The sequence below is a fragment of the Carcharodon carcharias genome, chromosome 3 (genome assembly GCF_017639515.1).
Source record: "Carcharodon carcharias isolate sCarCar2 chromosome 3, sCarCar2.pri, whole genome shotgun sequence".
Taxonomy (NCBI): domain Eukaryota; kingdom Metazoa; phylum Chordata; class Chondrichthyes; order Lamniformes; family Lamnidae; genus Carcharodon; species Carcharodon carcharias.
Genome location: NC_054469.1, coordinates 105,184,242 through 105,205,709, shown reverse-complemented (window position 1 = coordinate 105,205,709; position 21,468 = coordinate 105,184,242). Strand labels below are relative to the sequence as shown.

General features: G+C 43.7%; 1 protein-coding gene across 5 annotated transcripts in view; it reads right to left on the bottom strand.

The window, feature by feature from the left end:
- LOC121276571 overlaps positions 1–21,468 on the bottom strand; it is a 54,296-nt gene that overhangs the window by 13,714 nt on the left and 19,114 nt on the right. For 4 of the 5 annotated variants that reach the window (XM_041185140.1, XM_041185139.1, XM_041185137.1 and 1 more), the window contains 4 exons: positions 13,988–14,122; positions 11,341–11,498; positions 8,197–8,323; positions 6,254–6,439 (listed from right to left, as the gene is read on the bottom strand). In XM_041185140.1, coding sequence (XP_041041074.1) covers positions 6,254–6,439; positions 8,197–8,323; positions 11,341–11,498; positions 13,988–14,122 — 606 coding nt within the window. The remainder of the gene's footprint in view (positions 1–6,253; positions 6,440–8,196; positions 8,324–11,340; positions 11,499–13,987; positions 14,123–21,468) is intronic. The other variant, XR_005942686.1, reaches the window with a different exon arrangement.

Below are 21,468 nucleotides of genomic sequence, written 5' to 3'. Positions count from 1 at the left end.
TCCTGCATTAAATTCCATCTGCCATTTTTTGGCCCATTTTTCCGGTTGGTCCAGATCTCTCTGCAAGCTTTGAAAGCCTTCCTCGCTGTCCACAACATCTCCAATCTTAGTGTCATCAGCAAACTTGCTGATACAATTCACCACATTATCATCCAAATCATTGATATAGACAACAAACAACAATGGTCCCAGCACAGATCCCTGAGGCACACCACTAGTCACAGACCTCCAGTCTGAGAAGCAATCATCCACTACCACTCTCTGTCTTCTCCCACACAGCCAATCCAGTTTACAACCTCTCCATGGATACCAAGTGTCTGAACCTTCTGAACTAACCTCCCATGTGGGACCTTGTCAAAGGCCTTACTAAAGTCCATGTAGACAACATCCACTGTCTTTCCTTCATCTACTTTCTTGGTAACCTCCTCGAAAAACTCTACAAGGTTCGTTAAACATGACCTACCACGTGCAAAGCCATGCTGACTATCCTTAATCAGCCCTTGGCTGTCCAAATAATTATATATCCGATCTCTCAGAACACCTTCCAATAATTTACCTACTACTGACGTCAGCCTCACTGGCCTGCAATTACCTGGTTTACTTTTGGAGCCTTTTTTAAACAACGGAACAACATGAGCTACCCTCCAATCCTCCGGCACCTCACCCGTGGCTAAGGACATTTTAAATATTTCTGCCAGGGCCCCTGCAATTTCTACACTAGTCACCCTCAAGGTCCAAGGGAATATCATGTCAGGCCCGGGGGATTTATCTACCTTTATTCGCTGTAAGGCAGCAAGCACCTCCTCCTCTTTAATCTCTATATGTTCCATGACACTACTGCTTGTTTCCCTTCCTTCCTTATACACTATGCCAGTTTCCTGAGTAAATACTGATGCAAAAAAACTGTTTAAGATCTCCCCCATCTCGTGAGGCTCCACACATAGACGACCACTCTGATCTTCAAGGGGACCAATTGTGTCCATTACTATCCTTTTACTCTTAATATACTTGTAGAAACCCTTCGGGTTTACCTTCACATTATCTGCCAAAGCAACCTCATGTCTTCTTTTTGCCTTCTTGATTTCCTTTTTTAGTATTTTTTTACATTTTCTATACTCTACACGTACCTCATTTGCTCCTTGTTACCTACACCTGCTATACACCTCTCTCTTCTTCTTAACCAGATTGCCAATATCCCTTGAAAACCAAGGTTCCCTACGCCTGTTAATGTTGCCTTTAATCCTGACAGGAACATGCGAACTCTGCACTCTCAAAATTTCACCTTTGAATACATCAACTTACTGAAAACATCCTTGCCAGAAAAAAATTTATCCCCATCCACTCTTCCTAGATCCTTTCTCATTTCCACAAAATTGGCCTTTCTCCAATTTAGAATTTCAACTCGAGGACCAGACCTATCCTTATCCATAATTAGCTTAAAACTAATGACATTGTGGTCACTGGACCCAAAATGTTCGCCTACACATACTTCTGTCACCTGACCTGTCTGGTTCCCTAATGGGAGATCAAGTATTGCATCCTCTCTCGATGGTTCCCCTATATATCGATTTAGAAAACTTTCCTGAACACATTTGACAAACTCCAAGCCATTCAGCCCTTTTACAGTATGGGAGTCCCAGTCAATATGTGGATAGTTAAAATCTCCTACTATCACAACTTTCTGTTTCTTACATCGGTCTGCTATCTCTCTACAGATTTGCTCCTCCAATTCTCTCTATTGGGCGGTCTATAATACAACCCTATTAGTGTGGTCACACCTTTCCCATTCCTCAGTTCCACCCATATGGCCTCTGGAGACGAGCCCTCCGGGCTGTCCTGCTTATGCACAGCTGTTATTTTCCCTGAATAGTAATGTCACTCCTCCCCCTTTCATCCCTCCCCCTCTATCACGTCTAAAACAACGGAACTCCGGAACATTGAGTTGCCAGTCCTTCCCCTCCTGCAACCAAGCCTCACTAATAACAATAATGTCGTAATCCCACGTGCCAATCCACGCCCTAAGCTAATCTACCTTTCCGACAATACTCCTTGCATTGAAATAGATGCACTTGAGAACATTTCTATCACGCACAGACCTTTGATTTCTGTTGTCCCATGTTGTACCTCATCAATATGAGCAGGTTTGGGTGGCCTCCACCTGTCCTTGACCTCTCAATGTTGTTATTGCTTATCTTCTCCTGAAAGGACAGCGGAGCATTGATTATTCCACTCTCTACCTGCAGCGCCATTGCAGCCTGGGCAACCCCACCTGAGGAATAATTTGCATGGTACATCGGAGTCGTGGGCCTCAACCTGCAAAGCAATCAGGCTAAGCAGCCAGAGATCACCGCCTTGGCTGGCGCCGATGTCATTGACAGTTGGCACTCAGACTCTTACACATCTGAGCACCACGGGGTTAACACTTCTCCACACAGATCCATACCAACTTGGTACTCACTCTTGATGAACACAGCAGATCGTTGAACGTTTTGCAGCACTGCACCCATGAGTGCCACACAACAGCGTGGCTGCTGACCTGGGCTGCCACCTTTGCCCATGCTTTCTTGGTCAGATGTGGTGTCCTCCTCTTGCCATTCCTGGGGATGATGATGTCCTGCCTGGCACTGACCTCCTCCATGAGGATTCTTAGGCACTCATTTGAGAACCGGGGAGGGGGCTGCATGCTCACAGGACTTGCCCTCCTGCCTGGCATGCCAAGCATGTGCAGATGCCATTGCAGCTGAAAAAAAAAGTTTCATCAAAGAACTCCAAAGCTACAAAGTGTCTCCTGATAGCCCAGGGAGCTGCCTCTGCTGTTTTTAAATCCCCCACTGGGTTGCCATTGGACCCGGCGCTCGACAGGCTCCTGCCCCCGCCCAGAACTTATGACCATTAAGCAGACGCGTTTCACAATGGGTGACCCTTCATTGGTCACCCAGTCTGAAATCGCATTAGAAACACAATCTCGCACGGGAACAGCTTATATGTCTGCTTGCAGGCCCCCCCCAACTTGGTGCGCATGCCAAGCATGAGATTCAGGCCTAAGTTAAAATCAAACATTGGTTGTATAAATCCTTTAAACTGGCTTTTTGCCTTGAGTACTTCAAAACATTTAAACATCACAACTTTCTTCCTCTTACTGCACCTTTTCTATTGTGATGTAAGTGTTGCTCTGCTGGTCATGAAACTGAACACATTCCACTGTAAACTGGCCAGAAATGCAGAATAGGAGGAAGAAAGTTGGGCAGGATCCAGATGCAAAAATCTCTGCACAGAAGAGCATTGGAGATCAGTCACTGAGATAGATCCAAGCTGGGTAGAGTATACGACCACCCCATACAAGATACCTGGTGCCATAAAGATACCGCACTAACGCAATCACTTTGCCCATTTTCATAGGTCCAACCTCCTTTCTACCCTGGACAGAATTTGGGCCTTGGGAAGAAACCAACTTATAGGTCCTTGTGGGAATGGAAGTGAAAATGGGGCCTACTGGAATGTCCAGGCTAACGTCATTGCCTGGAAGCCCCTGGAATTGTCTGATCCAATTTTTACTTGTGATCAGCGCTTTGAACCCTTGTGAATCACATGTAGAGCTGCACCTTATTGAGGGGAGCTACCAGTGGTAAGCTCATGTGGCTTTGCAGTGCTGCATCTTCCTACCACTCCCCACCCCGTCCCGCCCCACTAAGATCTTGGTACCAGCCTTAGTTCACCACATCATGTTGAAATGATATGGAGAGGATGCAGTGCGGGTGGATCTAGGGAAACCGACCAATTTCCTTGCTTCCCCACTGATTACTGCCAACTCCAGGTAATACCAGAAGAGGGCGGAAGCGCACACAGCAGCAGCAGCAGGAAGCCTGCTAACAATTCTGTTGGAGGGAAGGTGTGGAGTGGGGGAGGGTGGGGGCTCTTCTCCTCTCCTATTCCCATAACTTTATCAAAGTGGCTCTTGGCTCATCCCGAGGTCCTCATGTCAACCATACCAATCCACAGTCTTTGATAATTGCACCTCCTTTTCTGGGCATCGCAACACAGCCAGATTGCTGCCTGGCATTATGTATGCCAGAGGTACTTTTTGAAAAAACCTAGGATTTTTAATCAGCCCTGACCATGGTAAACAGGGTCATGGTGCCAATCTGAACACCCATCTTAACCCTTCTCTGTGATAAATGCACCCCAGAGAAAAATCCAGCCTTAAGGATACAGAAATATTGCAGCTTTCAGAAGGTAGAGTGCACTTTTATATCATAATTATCATACCATTCAACACACACTATTATTATGGTGGCACTTTGACTCAGTTGGTTTTAAGAGTTTGAGCACATAAGGATAATTTGCCAAATTTGCCCTATTAGTGGGAGCTTCACCCGTCACCAAGACAAATTCTAAATTTGGACACATAACACCTATTGTTCTCAAGCCATTAAGGTTGCATAATTATGGTCACAAAATTATGCATGGTATGGTTCTGAACCTCAGGTGTGCGCTGTCAGAGGAAGGGATCCCCGCCAACAGTATGGACTCCTAACATGAATTCCATAATCTAAGCTATTTAGTTATGATTTGGTATGCACTGCCTGAATGGGTGGTAGAAGCAGATTCAATCATAAGGTTCAAAAGAAAATGAGATAAATACGGGAAAAGCAATCATTTGCAGGGCTATGGGGGAAGACTGATTGGATAGCTTTTACAAAGAGATGGTACAGGCATAACGGGCCAGATTGTCTTCTTTTGTGCTGTACGAATCTGTTTCACCCAGCATACAATATTCATGGGTCACCTGAACAGTTTGTGTTGGTAGGTCATTCTATCACACAGACATCACCTGATCCCATTCTTTCCTCACACATGGGACATAATTTAACATCCTGTGGGCGGGCGTCTACCCGACCCGATCAGGTGTAAAATCACGTGAAATGATGTCTGGCAAGTGTCCTGATATCATCATGCACTCGCACGATATTTCACTTGGCAGGCATGCGTGGCAGTTGGAAGCGCCCTCGCTGACAATTAAATGGGCAATTAGCCCATTAATGATGCAATTGAATGCAATTGAACGCAATTTTTCATGGCCAGTCCAACCTTACAGTTGGCGGACCAGCCAATCGGCCTTTACATTTTTCATGAAACCTCATCCAAAGGATGAAATCTCCCTTAGGAAGTAAAATAAAAATAAATATCTGGGGACAGCATTTTTATGAGGTATGCTTTCAGGTGCTTGATTGTGTTGTATGGACATTTTTCCCGCTTTTTCATGCTTAATTTTATAATTTGCAGTTCTGCAGCTCCCTGAGGCAGCTGTCTGCCTTCAGGGAGCTCTCTCAAAGCGCTCACCGCGCCCACAGTGATGTTGTCGCCCGCCCTCCTCCCACCTCCACCCCGGCAGCGCTGAACTTTTCAGCACGCGTTTCATGCTTGCTGGCTGTTAATTGGCCAGCCAGTGTGAAATTGCGGTCAGGGGCCTGTTTTCCGGCCGCTCTCCGGCCCACTGATGGAGCATGCCAGACGAGGGAAAAATTCAGGCCATAAACTTGCAGCAATGGTCACTGTACAGTGACCAGAAACATGTTATCTGACTGAATTTCTCCCTCCCTAAGCCAGGCACAGTGTAGCCAATTGTTGCAAATATTGACTGAGGTCAGCTAATACAATGCAAACTGGAGATTGAGCCTTCCTACCAGATACAGTTCAGCTAATAACTTGATCAACTTGCTGAGCTGTTAGGGGAGCTCATGGCAGCTTTGCTTTTTGTTCAATTATTAGCTTGTAAAACTCCACCCCGTTTAACAAATCTGCAAATGACTGAAGCGGGAAACAGAACACCACGTAGCTCATTTCTATATCAAGCATTTTGATATAGCAACTTTGAAATTGCAGTTCCTGAACTTTACACTGTTTGCAATCTAAAGTTGACTTTGATTCCAACCAGACAACACAATCAATTTTCTGAATCATCTTTAGAGACGTAATCTTGGTGCACACGTATGTTTTCAGTTGGAATTTCTCAGACCTTGTAGCAACTGATGTTATCCAACCTGACCACTTGCATTCCAGACATGATATTACAGTAATTTTAACAGGATTGTGGTCGCAGAGATTCTGGTCAGTCGGTTATCAATACCTGTGCTATTTCGTTACCTCTAGTTCCTTTACTAATCAGATATTTATCCAGTTATACTGTTTGTTACTTTATGATGAATTTCAAACAGCTTCAGCATTTCCCATTTGTCTTTTAAGATGGCCTTACCCTGTCCATAACAACGAAGTGGGCCAATCTTGTGAAATGCCATCTCTACAGGCACATCTCTCGTATCTCCAAATCTCACCTCCTGTGCAGGAAGAATGGATTTGTCTGTCAGATATCCTTTATCCTGTCTCCAAACATCGTCATTTGCATCACAGTTGCATGTGGAAAGACCCAGGGCACAGTTGCCTGTGAAGAAAGTTATGCTAGATTTTTTTAATGCCTCACTATAATGAAACAATTCTCCAATTAGTAAGATTTACCATTTTTAGATATATGAATCCTAAACATATAGTACGTGTATTAACAATTAACTACTGGGATATTCATACAAAAAAACTTCTTAAAATAATACAACCAGTCTAATTAAGCTTTTCCACTGTTTAGAACTTTTTTAAATAGAAGTGTTTGCTTGTTTTATGCTGCTGGTGCTTGAAGGCTGTTCCAGTTATATTGCAGGTTGGAATCCAGCATACAGATAGAATCATAACTTTCACTTCTGCCTGCAGACCTTCCAAGGAAGTTGGGAAAGATCTGCATAGATCAGCAATGTGAAGTTTTGGCTACTGGGAGCAGCACTGAAACATAAATGCAGCAGGGAAAGGCAAACTTAAAATAATCAAAATTTATAAACTGAACACTTAGAGAAGCTCTCCAATTATAGATTTAAATTGTGACCAATTGTCAAGAATACATTCAACATCATCTCTGTTTTTTAGCATCATCTGGGAATTGAATAAAGAAGCATTGGGAAGTGGTGTATTAAATTCATTTATAATTGATGAACAAGTTATAAAAAAACAACAATTTATATTATAATCATACCTTTCATATAATATGCCTTAAGTGCTCTGAAAAAAAACTTGACATGGAGCCACAAATGGAGATATTGTCAGTTGACCAAAAGTTTGGTCAAAGAGGTAGGTTTAAAGGAACCTCTTAAAGGAGGAAAGTGAGGTAAAGAGCCAGGGAAATATAGGAAGGGTATTTCAGAGCTAAGGGCCGAGGCAGCTGATGGGAACAATTAAAATTGGGATACCCAAGAGTCCAGAAGTAGATGGGCACAGAAACCTCAGAGGATTGTGGAGCTGGGTGATGTCTTGTTTCTTAATGATGCAGACAAGCCATCGACATTGTAGCTGAGCTAACTTTATTGATAACACATTTTCCTAACATGACCACATATCTGCACTCTATCAAGACAGGCTCCAACATGGGCTATCTGACCTTCAACCCCCAGGTCAGGTGACCCCATGTATAGTACAGAGTACCATATAGTATTTAATACTGGAGTTTACAACCACAATCAGCTAATATCATGACAGGTGAGACGGCAGAGATAGGGAGGGGCAAGGCCATGGAGGGATTTGACAATAAGTTAAGAATTTTAAAATAAAGATGTTGCTTGACTGGGAGACAATGTAGGTCACCAAGCACAGGGGTGATAGGGGAATGGGACTTGGTGCGAAATTAAGACATGCAGCAGAGTTTTGGATGACCTCAAGTTACAGAAGGTAGAATGTGGGAAACCAGTTATGAGTGCATTGGAATAGGCAAGTCTCGAGGTAACATATGCACAAATGAGGGTACCAACAGCAGATACACTAAAACTGAGCTAAAGTGGGCTGATGTTACACACATGGAAAGTGATGGTCTTAGAGATAGTATTAATATTTGGTGGGAAGCTTATCTCGGGGTTAAATATGACACCAAAGTTGCAAATAGCCTGGATTAGCCTCAGACTGTTGCCAGGGAGAGAGATGGAGCTGGTAGGGAACTGAGTTTGGAGCAGGGGGCTGAGGACAATGGTTTCAGTTTTCCCAATATTTAATTGGAGGAAGCAAGAAGGAAAGAAAGAGTGATTTGCATTTCCACAAAGAATGGGGTGTTTCAGATTCATTTACAAGGTGATAAAGTTATCTGTTTTTAATTATAGACCCTCTTACCATTCTCTCCACAAGCACATTTTCCACTGTCAGTTGAGGCTCCACCCCAGGAATTTATTTTTCGCCCATCACGAGACACCCACCAACCCCAGTGCTGCTTAAGGAAGCGGATATGGCGACATTCCAACTAAACAATACAAAACATAAAATGTTGATTAATGGTTATATTCCTATGGGGATAAATAGTCCAGCACATTTCTACCTGCCTGCACCGCGGTGTGGCAGATAACATGAGCCATTGTTATTTGTTACATTTCCTATCTGTGCTGTTATACTGTTTACATTATACTGTCCCCTGATACATAACAGTCCTATCAAGAGTCAAATCATGTAAGCAGGACTGCACAATGGTACTGAAGGTACTTTAACCCTTCAAGTACCATGGTCGAGTTTACTAAAAGGGACAATCAGGACTGCAGCAGGTACACATGTAGGCATTCCTCTTAATGGTTTTCATACATCAAAAGTTGGCTCATCTATGTTCTGAGCCTGTCAATCATTGATATCTCTGCCATTTGGCATCAATTTAAAGTTAATCAAATAGCTTCTGCTTCCACCTCTAAAATGGAGTGGTACCAGAGAAACAGAGGAGTAAATATAAATGAAAGATTTTTAAAAAAAAAACAGGTGAAAAATGGCTTGAACAGATAGAAATGGAAAACAGTACAAATAAAGAATTTTTTAACTGGCAAAACTTAGTGTTGATGGCTGGCATTTGACACCCTCCCCACAAACCCCCACCACCCTCCCACCCCAGAGCAGCCTGGCAGATGGGGTCATGGGGCACATAAAATCAGGTGGGATGGTGGAGTGGGTGGTGGGTGTGGAGGGGGGGGGGGGGGGGTGTGGGCGCGGCCTGTCACTTATTCGCTTCTGCTATTTTACCAGTAGTGTAGTAGGTGTCAGGCAGCCTGCCCGGCCTTGGGTCGATTGATGGGGGCCTATTAATGATGACGAGGCTATCAGGTAAACCTTTGGGCCCGGGGGAGATTCTTCCTTTTCGGGCCTATGCTTCTAAACTATCCCTACAATAATGTAAAGAACACATATTATTTCTATTGGACTGTTGTAAAGAACATATATTTTTATTCCTGTTGGACTGTGGAATAAAATTACAATGGTTGCAGTTTGAAAGACATGTTTACTGGAACAGTGTGAGGGGTATATATATAATGTTGTTGTCCTGGAACAGAGTGTACCATGAAAGACAGGATGGTGCCAAGTGGGAGTCTAGTCTAATGGAAAACTGTCTGGCAACAACATTTTAATTGGCTCCTAACCAGGTGACCAGGGCTTGTGTGAGGGCAGTGCAGAGAAGAAGCTCCTAGACTGAAAAGAGAGAAGACCTAAAACCTCTTTCTCATGTGTGTGTAAGTTTCTAGTAATTCTACAATGATAGCTAGCTGGTTTTTTCCCTCATATCTCTATAACCTGCTCTCTCTCTGAAAAACCCTTATCAATGGCAAAAGGGAAAAATCACCATTAGAGCCATTGAAAAGCAAGTGCTCAACCAACCAGTGAACTAAAGACTGAAAGTGCTGGGAAGACGACTTTATGTCATCAACAAAGAACTGAAAGGAATTTGGAAGACATCAATCAAAATCAACCCATCAAATCCTGTACTCTGGGGGAGAATTTTCTCCCCATCGGGGGGTGGGGTGGGGGGGGTGGTGGGCGGGGGGGGTGGTGCTGGGTGGGAGCAGGCGGGCGTGCAGCCATTTTATGTGGGCTGGCCAATTAAGTCCCGCCCAGCGTGATGCGCACCTGGAAGCACTCAGCGCTCCCTATGTGGGCGGGGGGAGGAGGGAGAGTCGGAGCCTACGCTATTTCGTGCATGTGCACGAAAGGGAGCAGAAATCTCCCTGAGGCGCAGAGCTGCCTCAGGGAGATTAGCTTGATTATTAAAAATGTTAATGAAGAAAAAATAATTTTTAAGACATGTCCCCTAATGTGGCAGTGACACATGATCTGGGACATGTCAATGAACCTTAATAAAAAAAATTATTTGAATTATAAATCCTTTGTGAAATCTCATCCCACCTGTGGATGAGGTTTCATGATAAATGCGAAGGCCGCCTGGGCTCTTCACCTGCCTTCCAACCTTAAGGTTACACAGACAGCTCAGATAATTACTTTAATTAGTTTTTAAATGGCCTCAATGGGCCTTTGACATTTTGGCAGGCGCGCAGTGGAGTCGGCTGCGCACCCACCGAACAGAAGATCTGAATAACGTGTGGTGACATCAGGAAACACGCCCGACATCACCCACGTCTCATTTTACGCATCGGCGAGCGGGGCCCCACCACCCCCCACCCCCCCACCCTGACCCCGCCCCGCACGCCGACCCGAAGATTCTAGCCCTGGAATTGGTGCTATTGAATTGTTTTATCCCGATCTTAAAATCCATGTTTTTGTGTCTGCATTATGTGTCTTGTATATGTGTGAATAGGGATTTAAGAAGGGGTCAGGTTTAGGTTATAGAGCTAGAAATTAGCAGTCATTTGTGCAGTCATCCGGAGATTACTGCCAGCGCTTCTGTCAGACTCTATTACAGTATGCTGGGACGTGGAAAATCTCTGACGATCCTTTGCCTTTGTTGGAAGTGTACACTGTGGCTCTACAGAATTATTCCGAAGCACGGCCTTGTCTTACAGCTGAGTGTGAGAACGTATGTTTTGTACTTTGATACTGGTTATAGACAATTTGTTCAATAAACAATTATTTACTTATTAAGTTTACAAACCTGGTGCTCGTTTTCTATTAATCTAAATTAAACAATTAGGTGGTTTGATCAAACTTATCACATTTGTTGGGGCTCAGGAAGCAGTGAGGCTTGATATTTCAGCGCACTGTCCCCAGTGAGTCATGACAATAATTGCTTTTTAAATATAATTTCATCTTTTTCTCTTTCATTTTGTAGAACAATTACAACCCTTAAATGAAACAGGAATTTAGCACACATTGATTGAAGGGTCTGTTGAAGGGTCGTGAGGACTCGAAACGTCAACTCTTTTCTTCTCTGCCAATGCTGCCAGACCTGCTGAGTTTTTCCAGGTAATTCTGTTTTTATTTAACACACATTGTTCGTTTATTTTTGCAATAGCAATTACTATGAAATGGTTGTAGGATGTATGAGTTACTTACACTGACATACTGTTCACAGTACTTTGAGGTCTCCGTTAAAGCCTTAAGTTGATCTAAGGATGCCTGATTGTAATTAATGGTTCGAGAATAGCACCCTGCATCTTCACAGGGAGGCACACGCATTCGGTCCTCTGTATCATGACCTATCACAGTAATGCCTTAAAAAACAGAGATTGTAATTTTCAATAGACTGTTCATTTAAAAGACAACTTAATAGTCTATTGGTTTTAAGGTTAGTATGGGCAGAACTTTCCCCCCGTCGGGAGGGAAGTTGAAGAGCGGGCGCGTGGATGCATGCCTCTGGTTGGCGCCCCCAGTCGGGGACACGCCTCCAGTTAAGGCCTGCCCAGTGTGACATCCGCATGGAAGCGCTATGGGCTCCATGTGTGGGCAGGGGGAATCCCTAAACCCAAGAGTGCTCTCTTGCGCATGCGCACGGAAGAGTGCACTCACCTCCCTGAGGCTAAGTGTGGCCTCAGGGAGATCGGCTCGAATGTAAAAAATATTAAAAATAGAAAAAAATCCCTGACATGTCCCCTCATGTGACACTGTCACATGAGTTGGGACATGTCCATAACTTTTAAAAACACTTTAATTAAATTTTTTAAAACCTACATGAAATCTCATCCCAACCATTGGATGAGGTTTCATGCTTTTTCTAATGCCCGCTGGGGCTCCTGGCCTGCCCGCCAACCTTAAGGTTGGACAGGCAGGTCCATTAATTGCTTAAATGACTCTGTCAATGGCCTCAACTAATTTTGCTGAGCCCCTGCCGACCTGAAAATTTAAATGGGGTGCGGTGACGTTGGGATTTCCGCCCAATGTCATCTCGCGTCATTTTATACGTCGGCGGGCAGGCCCCGTCTCCCTCTCACCAATGGGAAAATCCTGGCCTTTGAGTTTGTTTTCACTACTGAATTAATTCTTAACAACTAGCTTGTGTTGCTCTTCTTTTCACAAAAACATCTGCTACATTATTTTTGTCCAAACAGTTCTATAATATTCCAAACCACTTCACTTTCTTAGTATAGAAATTCTGATAAAGTATAATCTTTGATCAGAAATGCCTTGGTCCACATGGATACACCACATTATAACTGAACAATGTGTAAATCATCTATTTACTTTATCAGCTAGGAATGGCAGACCCAAAAACGCAACAAGATAAAATTTCAAAAATTACAAAGAAAGTACTGACTTAAACAAAATCAGTTTACGATTTGCAGTAAACTAAATATATCTGGCCTGCTACCAAATTTATCTAGAGACAAAACATAGCAGATTTGAGAAATCTAATCATCATTTGTTTCACATTTTTAGAACTATCTCAAGAATCATCCTTAAATTTGCATGAACATCTCTTCTATATCTATATAAGACAGGAATAGCTAAAATACTTTAAATCTTTAAACTTAATGGGAAGAGTTTTCACCTCAGCAGGCGGGCACGCGCCCAACCTGCTCAAGCATGAAATGACGTACGATGACTTCAGGCGAGAGTCCTGATGTCAATGCGCAGTCGCAGTTGGCGGACAGGCGAAAAGGCCAAGGGGCCTTTGCACTTCTTAGGAAAGCTCATCCACAGGTGGGATGAGGTTTCCAATGGCAAATAAAAATAAAATTAAAAAATTTACATCTCATTCATAACAGGGTCACATGAGGGGACATGTTTTTTAACATTTAAAAATTCTTTCTTTTTGTTTTTCAGAATTCTTCATCTCCCTGAGGTAGCTCTGTGCCTCAGGGAGATGACTCTGTCACATGAGCAGGGACATGTTATAAATGAAATTTATTAATTTTTTATTTTATTTTTCTTTGCTGTTGGAAACCTCATCCCGTCCATGGATGTGATTGCCTAAAAAGTGTAAAGGTTGGACAGACAGTGAAAAATTTCGTTGAAGTACTTTTTTAATGACCTTAACAGGCCTTTTAATTGTCGCCGGGCACGCTGCTGACTCCGGCTTGCGCCCACTGACCGAAATATCGCACAATTGTGCACTGACATCAGGACGCTCGCCTGATGTCAACGTACCTCATTTTACACTCAAGCAGGTCAGGCACGAGCCCGCCCACCAAGGTAAAAATTTTGCCCCAAAAGTCAGGTGCTGAAACGGTATTTGTATTCTGTTTTGGCTCCTAAATTGGTATGTCTGAGGTCAGTTCTGTTCATCATGTAACTCAAGGCTGACTCTCAATAAAAATCTATAGTCATGATTATTAGGTACTGAAATGTAACAGCCAATTTATACATGGCAATGTTCCACAAACAACAAGGAGATGGAAGCCTAGCTAGTCTGTCTTGTTGGTGTTAGTTGAGAGTTGAACATTGTCCTAACACTTGGACAACTCTCCGCTCTGTGTCAAAAAAGTGACATTTGATCTTTTAGTTGTGCCTACTTCCAGAAACCACCAAAAAAAGTTGCAAAGCTCGAACAATAATTTTATTGCTAAAAAGGACATAAAATTAATCTGATCAACAAACTAATTCTATGTAAAGTGAAATTTTACTCCACTTCAACAACACATAATCATTTTAAAATAATATCTAGGAAACACATAGAAGCTATGTTTTTGTTGAAGAATGCTCCACATGTTTGTTACAAATATTTAAAATATTAATTAAAAGCTGGTTATACTGGACTACTAACCTGTTGCAGAGTCAGAGACCATGTCACACTCCACAGGAAAAGGATCTACTCCATCCTCCAAACCATCAGGATCTATGGTGAAGACCCCTGACTCGAGAATGCCGGCACTCTTTAAAGCTGCACACGACTCCATAACTGTGATAAGTTCAAAGTAAGAGGTGAGGAATATGTTTTCATCCTAGTGCTTTCTCTAAAAATATAATCTAACATTATCATTTAGCATTCAACTAGGGTCTATTTGTGATTATCATGTTTTGGGGTTTTTAACACAAGATAATTTCTAAGATTCAGTGTCACTTATCACTGTTGCAGGCCATCTTTATGTTCCCTACAATAAGCTTGTACCTTTTTCTATTAAAGAATCCTTTGTGAGACATTAAGTACTAATCCCTTATGTGTGGCTTCCAGCACCGAGAGAAAAAGTAAATTTTTGTTACATTGCTGTTTTCAAAATACAATGACATTTGAACAGCAGAAAATGCTGAAAATACTCAGCAGGTCTGGCAGCATCTGTGCGGAAAGAAACAGGAGGTGGAATCGTCCCAAATCTGCACAAAGTGTGGTAACAGGGGGTGGGGAGGGGTGGGGGGGGGGACGTCATTTTACCCACCAGCTGTAATGGCAGCTTTTCACGCCATATCGTCCCAAACTCGCCGCATTAATTGTGCATTCCTGGGAAATACGCCGTTTCCATGGTGGGCAGCCTCCGATTTGCCTGCCATTCCATTACCACGCCACTTCCTCATGCAGGGCGCCATATTTAAACTGCAGCCGCGCGCACACTTCTCAATGCTTGCAGCCCACGACTGCTCCAGTGAAGACATGGCCCCAAAAGCCAAGAAGTATGCAGCCCCCTGAATCAATGGCGCATCCCTGGGATGCTTTCTGGATATCATGGAGGCCCGCCGTGATGTCCTCTACCCCAGCTCTGGCCACAGGAGGCCCATCAGTCTCTCCACTCCTGTTTGGGAGGTGGTGGCAGAGGCAGTTAGATCCAATGCTGCACACAAGAGGTCGGCCATCCAGTGCAGAAAATGGATGAATGATTTCTAAGCTCAGACACTCACAAGCCCATCAGACATTCACTGGCATCTCACTCACTGCCAGTTCAAGGGACATTACAACTCACTCTCTCACACACAGCCGCACATCTCCATCTGGCCTCATCTGCCTCCTCAGCCCTCAACATGAGGCCACTTGCACAGTTCGACATGTGCCCCCACACACACCCTGGGATACGCCCCTTATCCCCTTCCCCAGCAAAGCCCTCACCCTGCAGCTGCTTCCCTTGTCTGAGGTGACCTCTCCCTTCCCCAAGCAAGTGCTAGCCCTGCAGACATTGAAAAGCCGCTCCTGCCTTATAGCTGGTCTGGTGAGTAAAGACATGCCCATGAGCCCCCCTAAAAGTGATGGTGCTGTCTGTGAAGCCTGGTGCTGATGACTGCGAGTGCTGACCGAAGTAAGGTGAGCAAACAAACCTTGAAAACCTGAGCGAATTGCAGCTCGCCAGGTGCATGTTACTTATGTGCCATTGTGAAACAGGTCGGTGTGCAATGACGCTGGCGTGTTCGGATGATCCAGTGTGGGGTTGGGGTGGGGGGGTGGGGTGATTCTGGAGAACAGGGCTTATAATGAGATGCTAAAGTATTGAAATTAGGTTTCTGATGGCGGTGGGAAGCGCAGCCCACCATTGACAGGTGGAGCAGGCGGTTCCAAACTGATTTCACGATGGCGTGAAATTGATTTTTGGCCTTCTCGCTATTTCCTCTCCCCACCCACCTTGACGCCCAACACCAAGGGGGCTGGAAAATTCCAGCCAGAGTTAACGTTTCAGGTCTGCTGGGCATGCTGAAGATTTTCCAGCATTTTCAGTTTTTATTTCAGATTTTCAACATCTGCAGCATTTTGTTTTTGATATTTTAACAGCTGTTGGTCAAGTCCACTTCAGACTACAGCTGATTTTCATGGCCTTTTCTGAAGAATCATTCTGAGAATAAAAACTTGGAAAAATCACATAGCTTCAATCATTGTATGAGAGACTGAAACAATGACTTTCAACTGAACTTTGTGTGCAAAAATTCTATCTTTATATTGTACAGCCACATAATTTCCTCAAAAGTTTACCTGAAATTAATATAGTTTTGTGTTTTTCCTATAAGTTACTATGGTGAACATAACTCTTTGTCACCCCTTCAATTATAATTTTGAGGAAATCTTCCTACCATATTTGTGATGTTAATATAAAGCAAAACTTTCCTCCACACAGCAATTTTGACAAGCCAAGTACAAAAGTCACAATGAGTTCAAGGTTAAATACGGGTTTAAAAAATCAGATTTGGGCACCAAGGAGACTAAATTTGATAGCTCCTGAAAACGGGCATAAGAACTGCAATGCATGGTTAATCCGTAACTGTTCAACAGATGTAGGCAACATGCCAACTTGGAGCGTGCCTGCTGAATAATATGATTGTAGGGTGCAGCCAGTGCTCATTGTGCTTTTGAGTGGTTGCATGCCTCAAGACGACCCAAATTCATGAGAGGCTAGCACGTTAGAGCTGGACCTCACTACTTAAAATCAGCCTGCGCCTCTTAAAGGGATGGTGTATTGTCGCTGGAGCAGGAGCTGGAAGTCATTCTACAACTTATTCTGACCTGGGAAAGATACAAGAATGGCACAACATGGGAGAAAGATGGCTCCAAAGTTTTCGGACAGGGCACTAGAGGCCTTGGTCAAGAAGGTGCAAAGAAGGAGAGATGCCTTTTATCCTTAAGTATCCAGGAGACATAACCCTCCAGACATAAGCTCAGATGGCAGTGGGAGCAGATAACTATGTAGGTCAATGCCAAGAGTCAAGCCTGAGGCCCAGGCCACAAGTTCATTGATTTCAAATGGTTATTGGATGCATCTTCACATTCTATATTCCACCAATTGCACCACTAGCATCAGATATTGCTCAATTCGCCACAGCCCCATCACTCACCCCCCATCAGCCTCCATCAATCAGGACTCACTCCTAACATTCATATGCTACACTGCAGTCTCTCACACTTAGCACTGATGTAAGCCTCATACCCACTTCTCACAGCTTGTTCACACTGTCAGCTATTCAACCATGACTGCCACATCAGCCAAACAAATTGCATAACACTCACTTATACACTTCTCTTTGTCTTGCAGAAGAAGGTGGCACACAACTGGAGGCAGCAGGAGCTAATCGAAGGGGAACAGGTGAGCCAGCTTATCCCAACCATATATGGAGGGGATGGTGCTGGTCGTTATTGGGACAGTTACTGCTGAGGTCATTGCCAACGGAGGCATCGAATCCTCTTCCCTAATCCTCTTCCTCACAACCCTCTTCCCCCTCACCCCGCAATTTCTTCTGATTTACAAATACGCCTCTTACTTTCCCCTCCCTGCACTGTAACCTTATCCTTTTTCCTTTCAGATATCTAAGAAGTGCAACTAGGCCAGGCAGTGGATGAACACCAAGAACAGAGTGATGATCAAGATTCAGTGTCACTTGATTCCACTCTCACAGCCACCGGCTCAAATACTGAAACTATGAGTAATTTAAAGGATAGCACAGAGGCGAGATCTGTACATGGTGAGACATCAGGCACAAGTCAGGGGCAAAATCACTCACGGATTTTGCTGCAAAGGACACAGATCAGCATTCAATGGGGCAGGGTTTAGAAAGAGGCTGATGTGTATGCACAACAAAAGGTTTGGTGCATTGACAGACTTGCCAGAAAGTCTGTGTGCAACGTCAGGAAGCATGGGGGAGCTTAGCCCCGAATAGCACAGGTTGCTCTGAGATTCGAGCCATACCTTCGAGTGTAAAAGTGGTGGCAAACTCCATTAGCACACTTGGCGACCCAGCCATAATGAGCATCTAACTGCCAAAGTTTAAGCTTCCACAAGCAGAAGCCACTCAACATCTGTATGTTACAGAGGAAGTTCAGACTGAGACATACAAGGTAGCCTGCTGCCGCACAAGTTCAGAGTGTTATGATCCTGACTGGGGACACCAGCGTGTAAAGGGGCTTGCAGAGTACCTCAGGAATCTAGCCACCTGTCCTCTAACATATTACACATGTTGCTGAAATGTTGCCCCTAGGGAGTGGCAGTGACTCCATGAAGTGTGAACCTGCTGTCTTTTCTCAGGTTGACACCATTCATTCTCCCACTTTGCCAGTGCTCTTGCCCTTACCTTTCAGCCATGCATCCCCGACTGCTGCTGCCCTTACTGGGCTTATGCAGTCGGAAGCCATGTCTCCTAGTCCTGGATCTGCTCAAAGTTGGCCTGCAAGGCCATCAGTAATCTCCCCACCTGCAAGTCAGCAGCCTTACACCAGCCATGCTGCAACCCGTGCAGTAACACTAGGATGACAAGGGCACATGGAAGACATGCATTAAGGGCATTCAGAAGGGTAATTAATTTTTTACACAATATGGAATGATTTGATTTAGAAATTTAGTTTGAAAAATTTATTTTATGGTGGCTTTTATTTTTGCATTGTGGCCAAGCAAACGCTGTGATGGTCAGTGACGAAGGGAGGGAAGGGAAGGTGTGGGACAGTTGGTGAATGGGGAATTGGGATTGTGGTTACTGGTATCATATACAAATGCCCAGGCAGAAAGGAGCTCTCTAGCTTGCCTCCTCCCTTCCAGCTCCTCATGTTTCTCTTCCTCATGCTCCTGTTCATGAGCTGCTCACCACATAGCTGGTGGGAATGTCTGTCCCCTCCTAATGGTCAGGCTATGCAGCACACAGCAGATCATGATGATATTGACACCCACTCCTCCGAGTACTGCAGGACTCCTCTAGAGTGGTCCAGGCAGCAAAAGGGCCATTTCAGCATGTCAATGGTCACCCTTATCGCATTTCATGTGGCAGCTTACTTTCATTGTATGCATACTGCACACATGCCCAGGTTGCATATGGAAATCATCAGTCATGTTGTCAGCAGATAGCCCTCATTGCCCAGTAGCCAGCCATTTGTTTGCCTTGTTGGCTCAGATGTAGATGGCACAACAGACTGCTGCAGAATGAAGGCAATCATTGCAGCTCTAGCTAAAACCGTCTCTTAATCATGCATGGCTGAATACACATTCAGCAACAAAAAGGACCACCAATACTATTTAAAGGGATCATCATTTACTTAAATAGCATTGATGAGGGTGGGTGTCCTTCCTGCTGCTGAACATGTTATTTGCCATGCATGATTAACAGATGGTGTTAGCTGAGGCTTTGAGCTCCACAATGAGCTCCTACTGTGCTTACTTCCACAGGACTTTCACTTCACATGCGCTAAAGCCCCCATCAATATGACATCCTGCGTGACTTGCCCCAGAAGTATTGTGCACACCTTGGTCGCCATTTTGGACTTCAAAGGACACCCATAGCACCCAAACCACAGGGTTTACCAATCCAAGTTTCGTAAAACTAAGCATGCCACAAGCATATACTGGAACACAAATTTCAATTCTTCATTAATCTTTTCTTAAATTTTTACACTGAATTATCAAAAGATCAACATCCTGGGGGTTATCACTGACCAGAAACTGAACTGGACTAGCCATATAAATACTGTGGCTATAAAAGCAGGTCAGAGGCTAGGAATCCTGCAGTGAGTAACTCACCTCCTGACTCCCCAAAGCCTGTCCACCATCTACAAGGCACAAGTCAGGAGTGTGATGGAATACTCTCCATTTGCCTGGATGAGTGCAGCTCAAACAATACTAAAAAAGCTTGACACTATCCAGCACAAAGCAGCCCGCTTGGTGGGCACCCCATTCACAAACATTCACTCCCTCTACCACCAACTTGGAAATATATCATCGTTCCTTTACTGTTGCTGGGTCAAAATCCTGGAACTCCCACCCTAACAGCACTGTGCGTGTACCTACACCATATGGGTTGCAGCGATTCAAGAAGGCAGCTCACCACCACCTTCTCAAGGGCAACTAGGGATGGACAGTAAATACTGGCCTAGCCAGCGATGCCTACATCCCATGAAAGAATAAACAAAAAAGGGCGTAGTGTGTTGGAATCGCAATACTGAATGCTGCAGTGTGGTGCAATATGAACACGCACTCTCTACCTTCTACACATTTAGATTCAGTCTCCAATTTTCTCTGCTTCCTGTGGGAAGCACTGAAAACAAAACAGCTCAAGAAGGAGAGCAAATGGTGCAGTGAGTTATTAAGCTTACTGTTCCACAACGTTTGATTTCATAGTGATGATGGTCGAATCTTGGCAACAAGTAACTTACGTACGTATCTTCTCAGCTGGGGAATGGAGCATTGCATGGTAATACCCAGGAAGGGGAAAAGAGGAAATAAGATTTTAAGACAAATAAATCAAAGAGCTTTTTCACAGTTTTGATAAAGGGAGTTTTCTAAATAAATGTGCACTTAGCAGTTAGAGGGAAGCTAGAAAAGTTCTGACAGTTTCTGAACGTGATCCTTGCTTAGGAAACAGTGTTAACCCTTCTGAGTGCATGCACAGGTTTGAGGTGTCCAAACTCCTATCTTTACTAATAAAATTAGCAAATTCAGTTTGCATTCAGCTCAATCAATGCCTTTTGTTATAAAACCATCATAGTTCTGCTCTGAATGCATTTGGTGACGTGGTAACAGAATGCAGCATTTGAACACAAACAGTTCATTCACTACAGAACGTAAAAATAATAGTTTCCTCATTGTCATTTTACCATCTCAAACACCCCTTGTTATTAATTCCTACTGATCTCCAAAGTAACAACTTGAAAGTCGGAGAGACGTATTTAGGATCCTCCCTGCTTTTCATTGAAAGTTTTGGTGTATATGTATGTTTGAACCCTTTAAGTTTAAATTAAAAACTGTCCTCATCAGACCATCAGATGTCTGTGGAAAAGCAGGCCGGGTTGTTGATTTGATAACCATTTAGATAAGGGCAGACAATTTGTATGAAGGAACAGATTATCATTTCCTTAGTAATGGAGGGGTATATTTCCATTTTCAAGGCTGAACTGAATGCATCAAAAGTTCATTTTTGTTTGTTCTCATGACGTGATACTGGCCTGTATGGCATTTATTGCCCAATTTTAGTTGCCTTGTGAAGGAAATAGTGGGGCTTCTTAGGGATTTTATTTTATAAGTGAGTTGATTGGAAGTTTAAACAAGAATCAGATCGCTTGATGTAAACAAGAGCCAGACCTGGTAAGGGTGGTCATTGTCCTTGCCTGTGAAAGAATGAAGCTAGTCAGGCTTTTACCACAATCAACTATTTTAGTGGCCATTTTTTCTGATTCTGGTCCACAAATTACCAGATTTATTGAATTCAATTTCGTGACTTTCAATGGTAGGTTGTGAACTCACAATTTTAGTTTCAAGGGACGGAAAATCATACAAAGTGCACAGCTGAATTCCCAATATGAAAATTTATCATACCGTTATAAGGTATTAACTATTCATTTGGCCAGCTTCTACCCTTGTG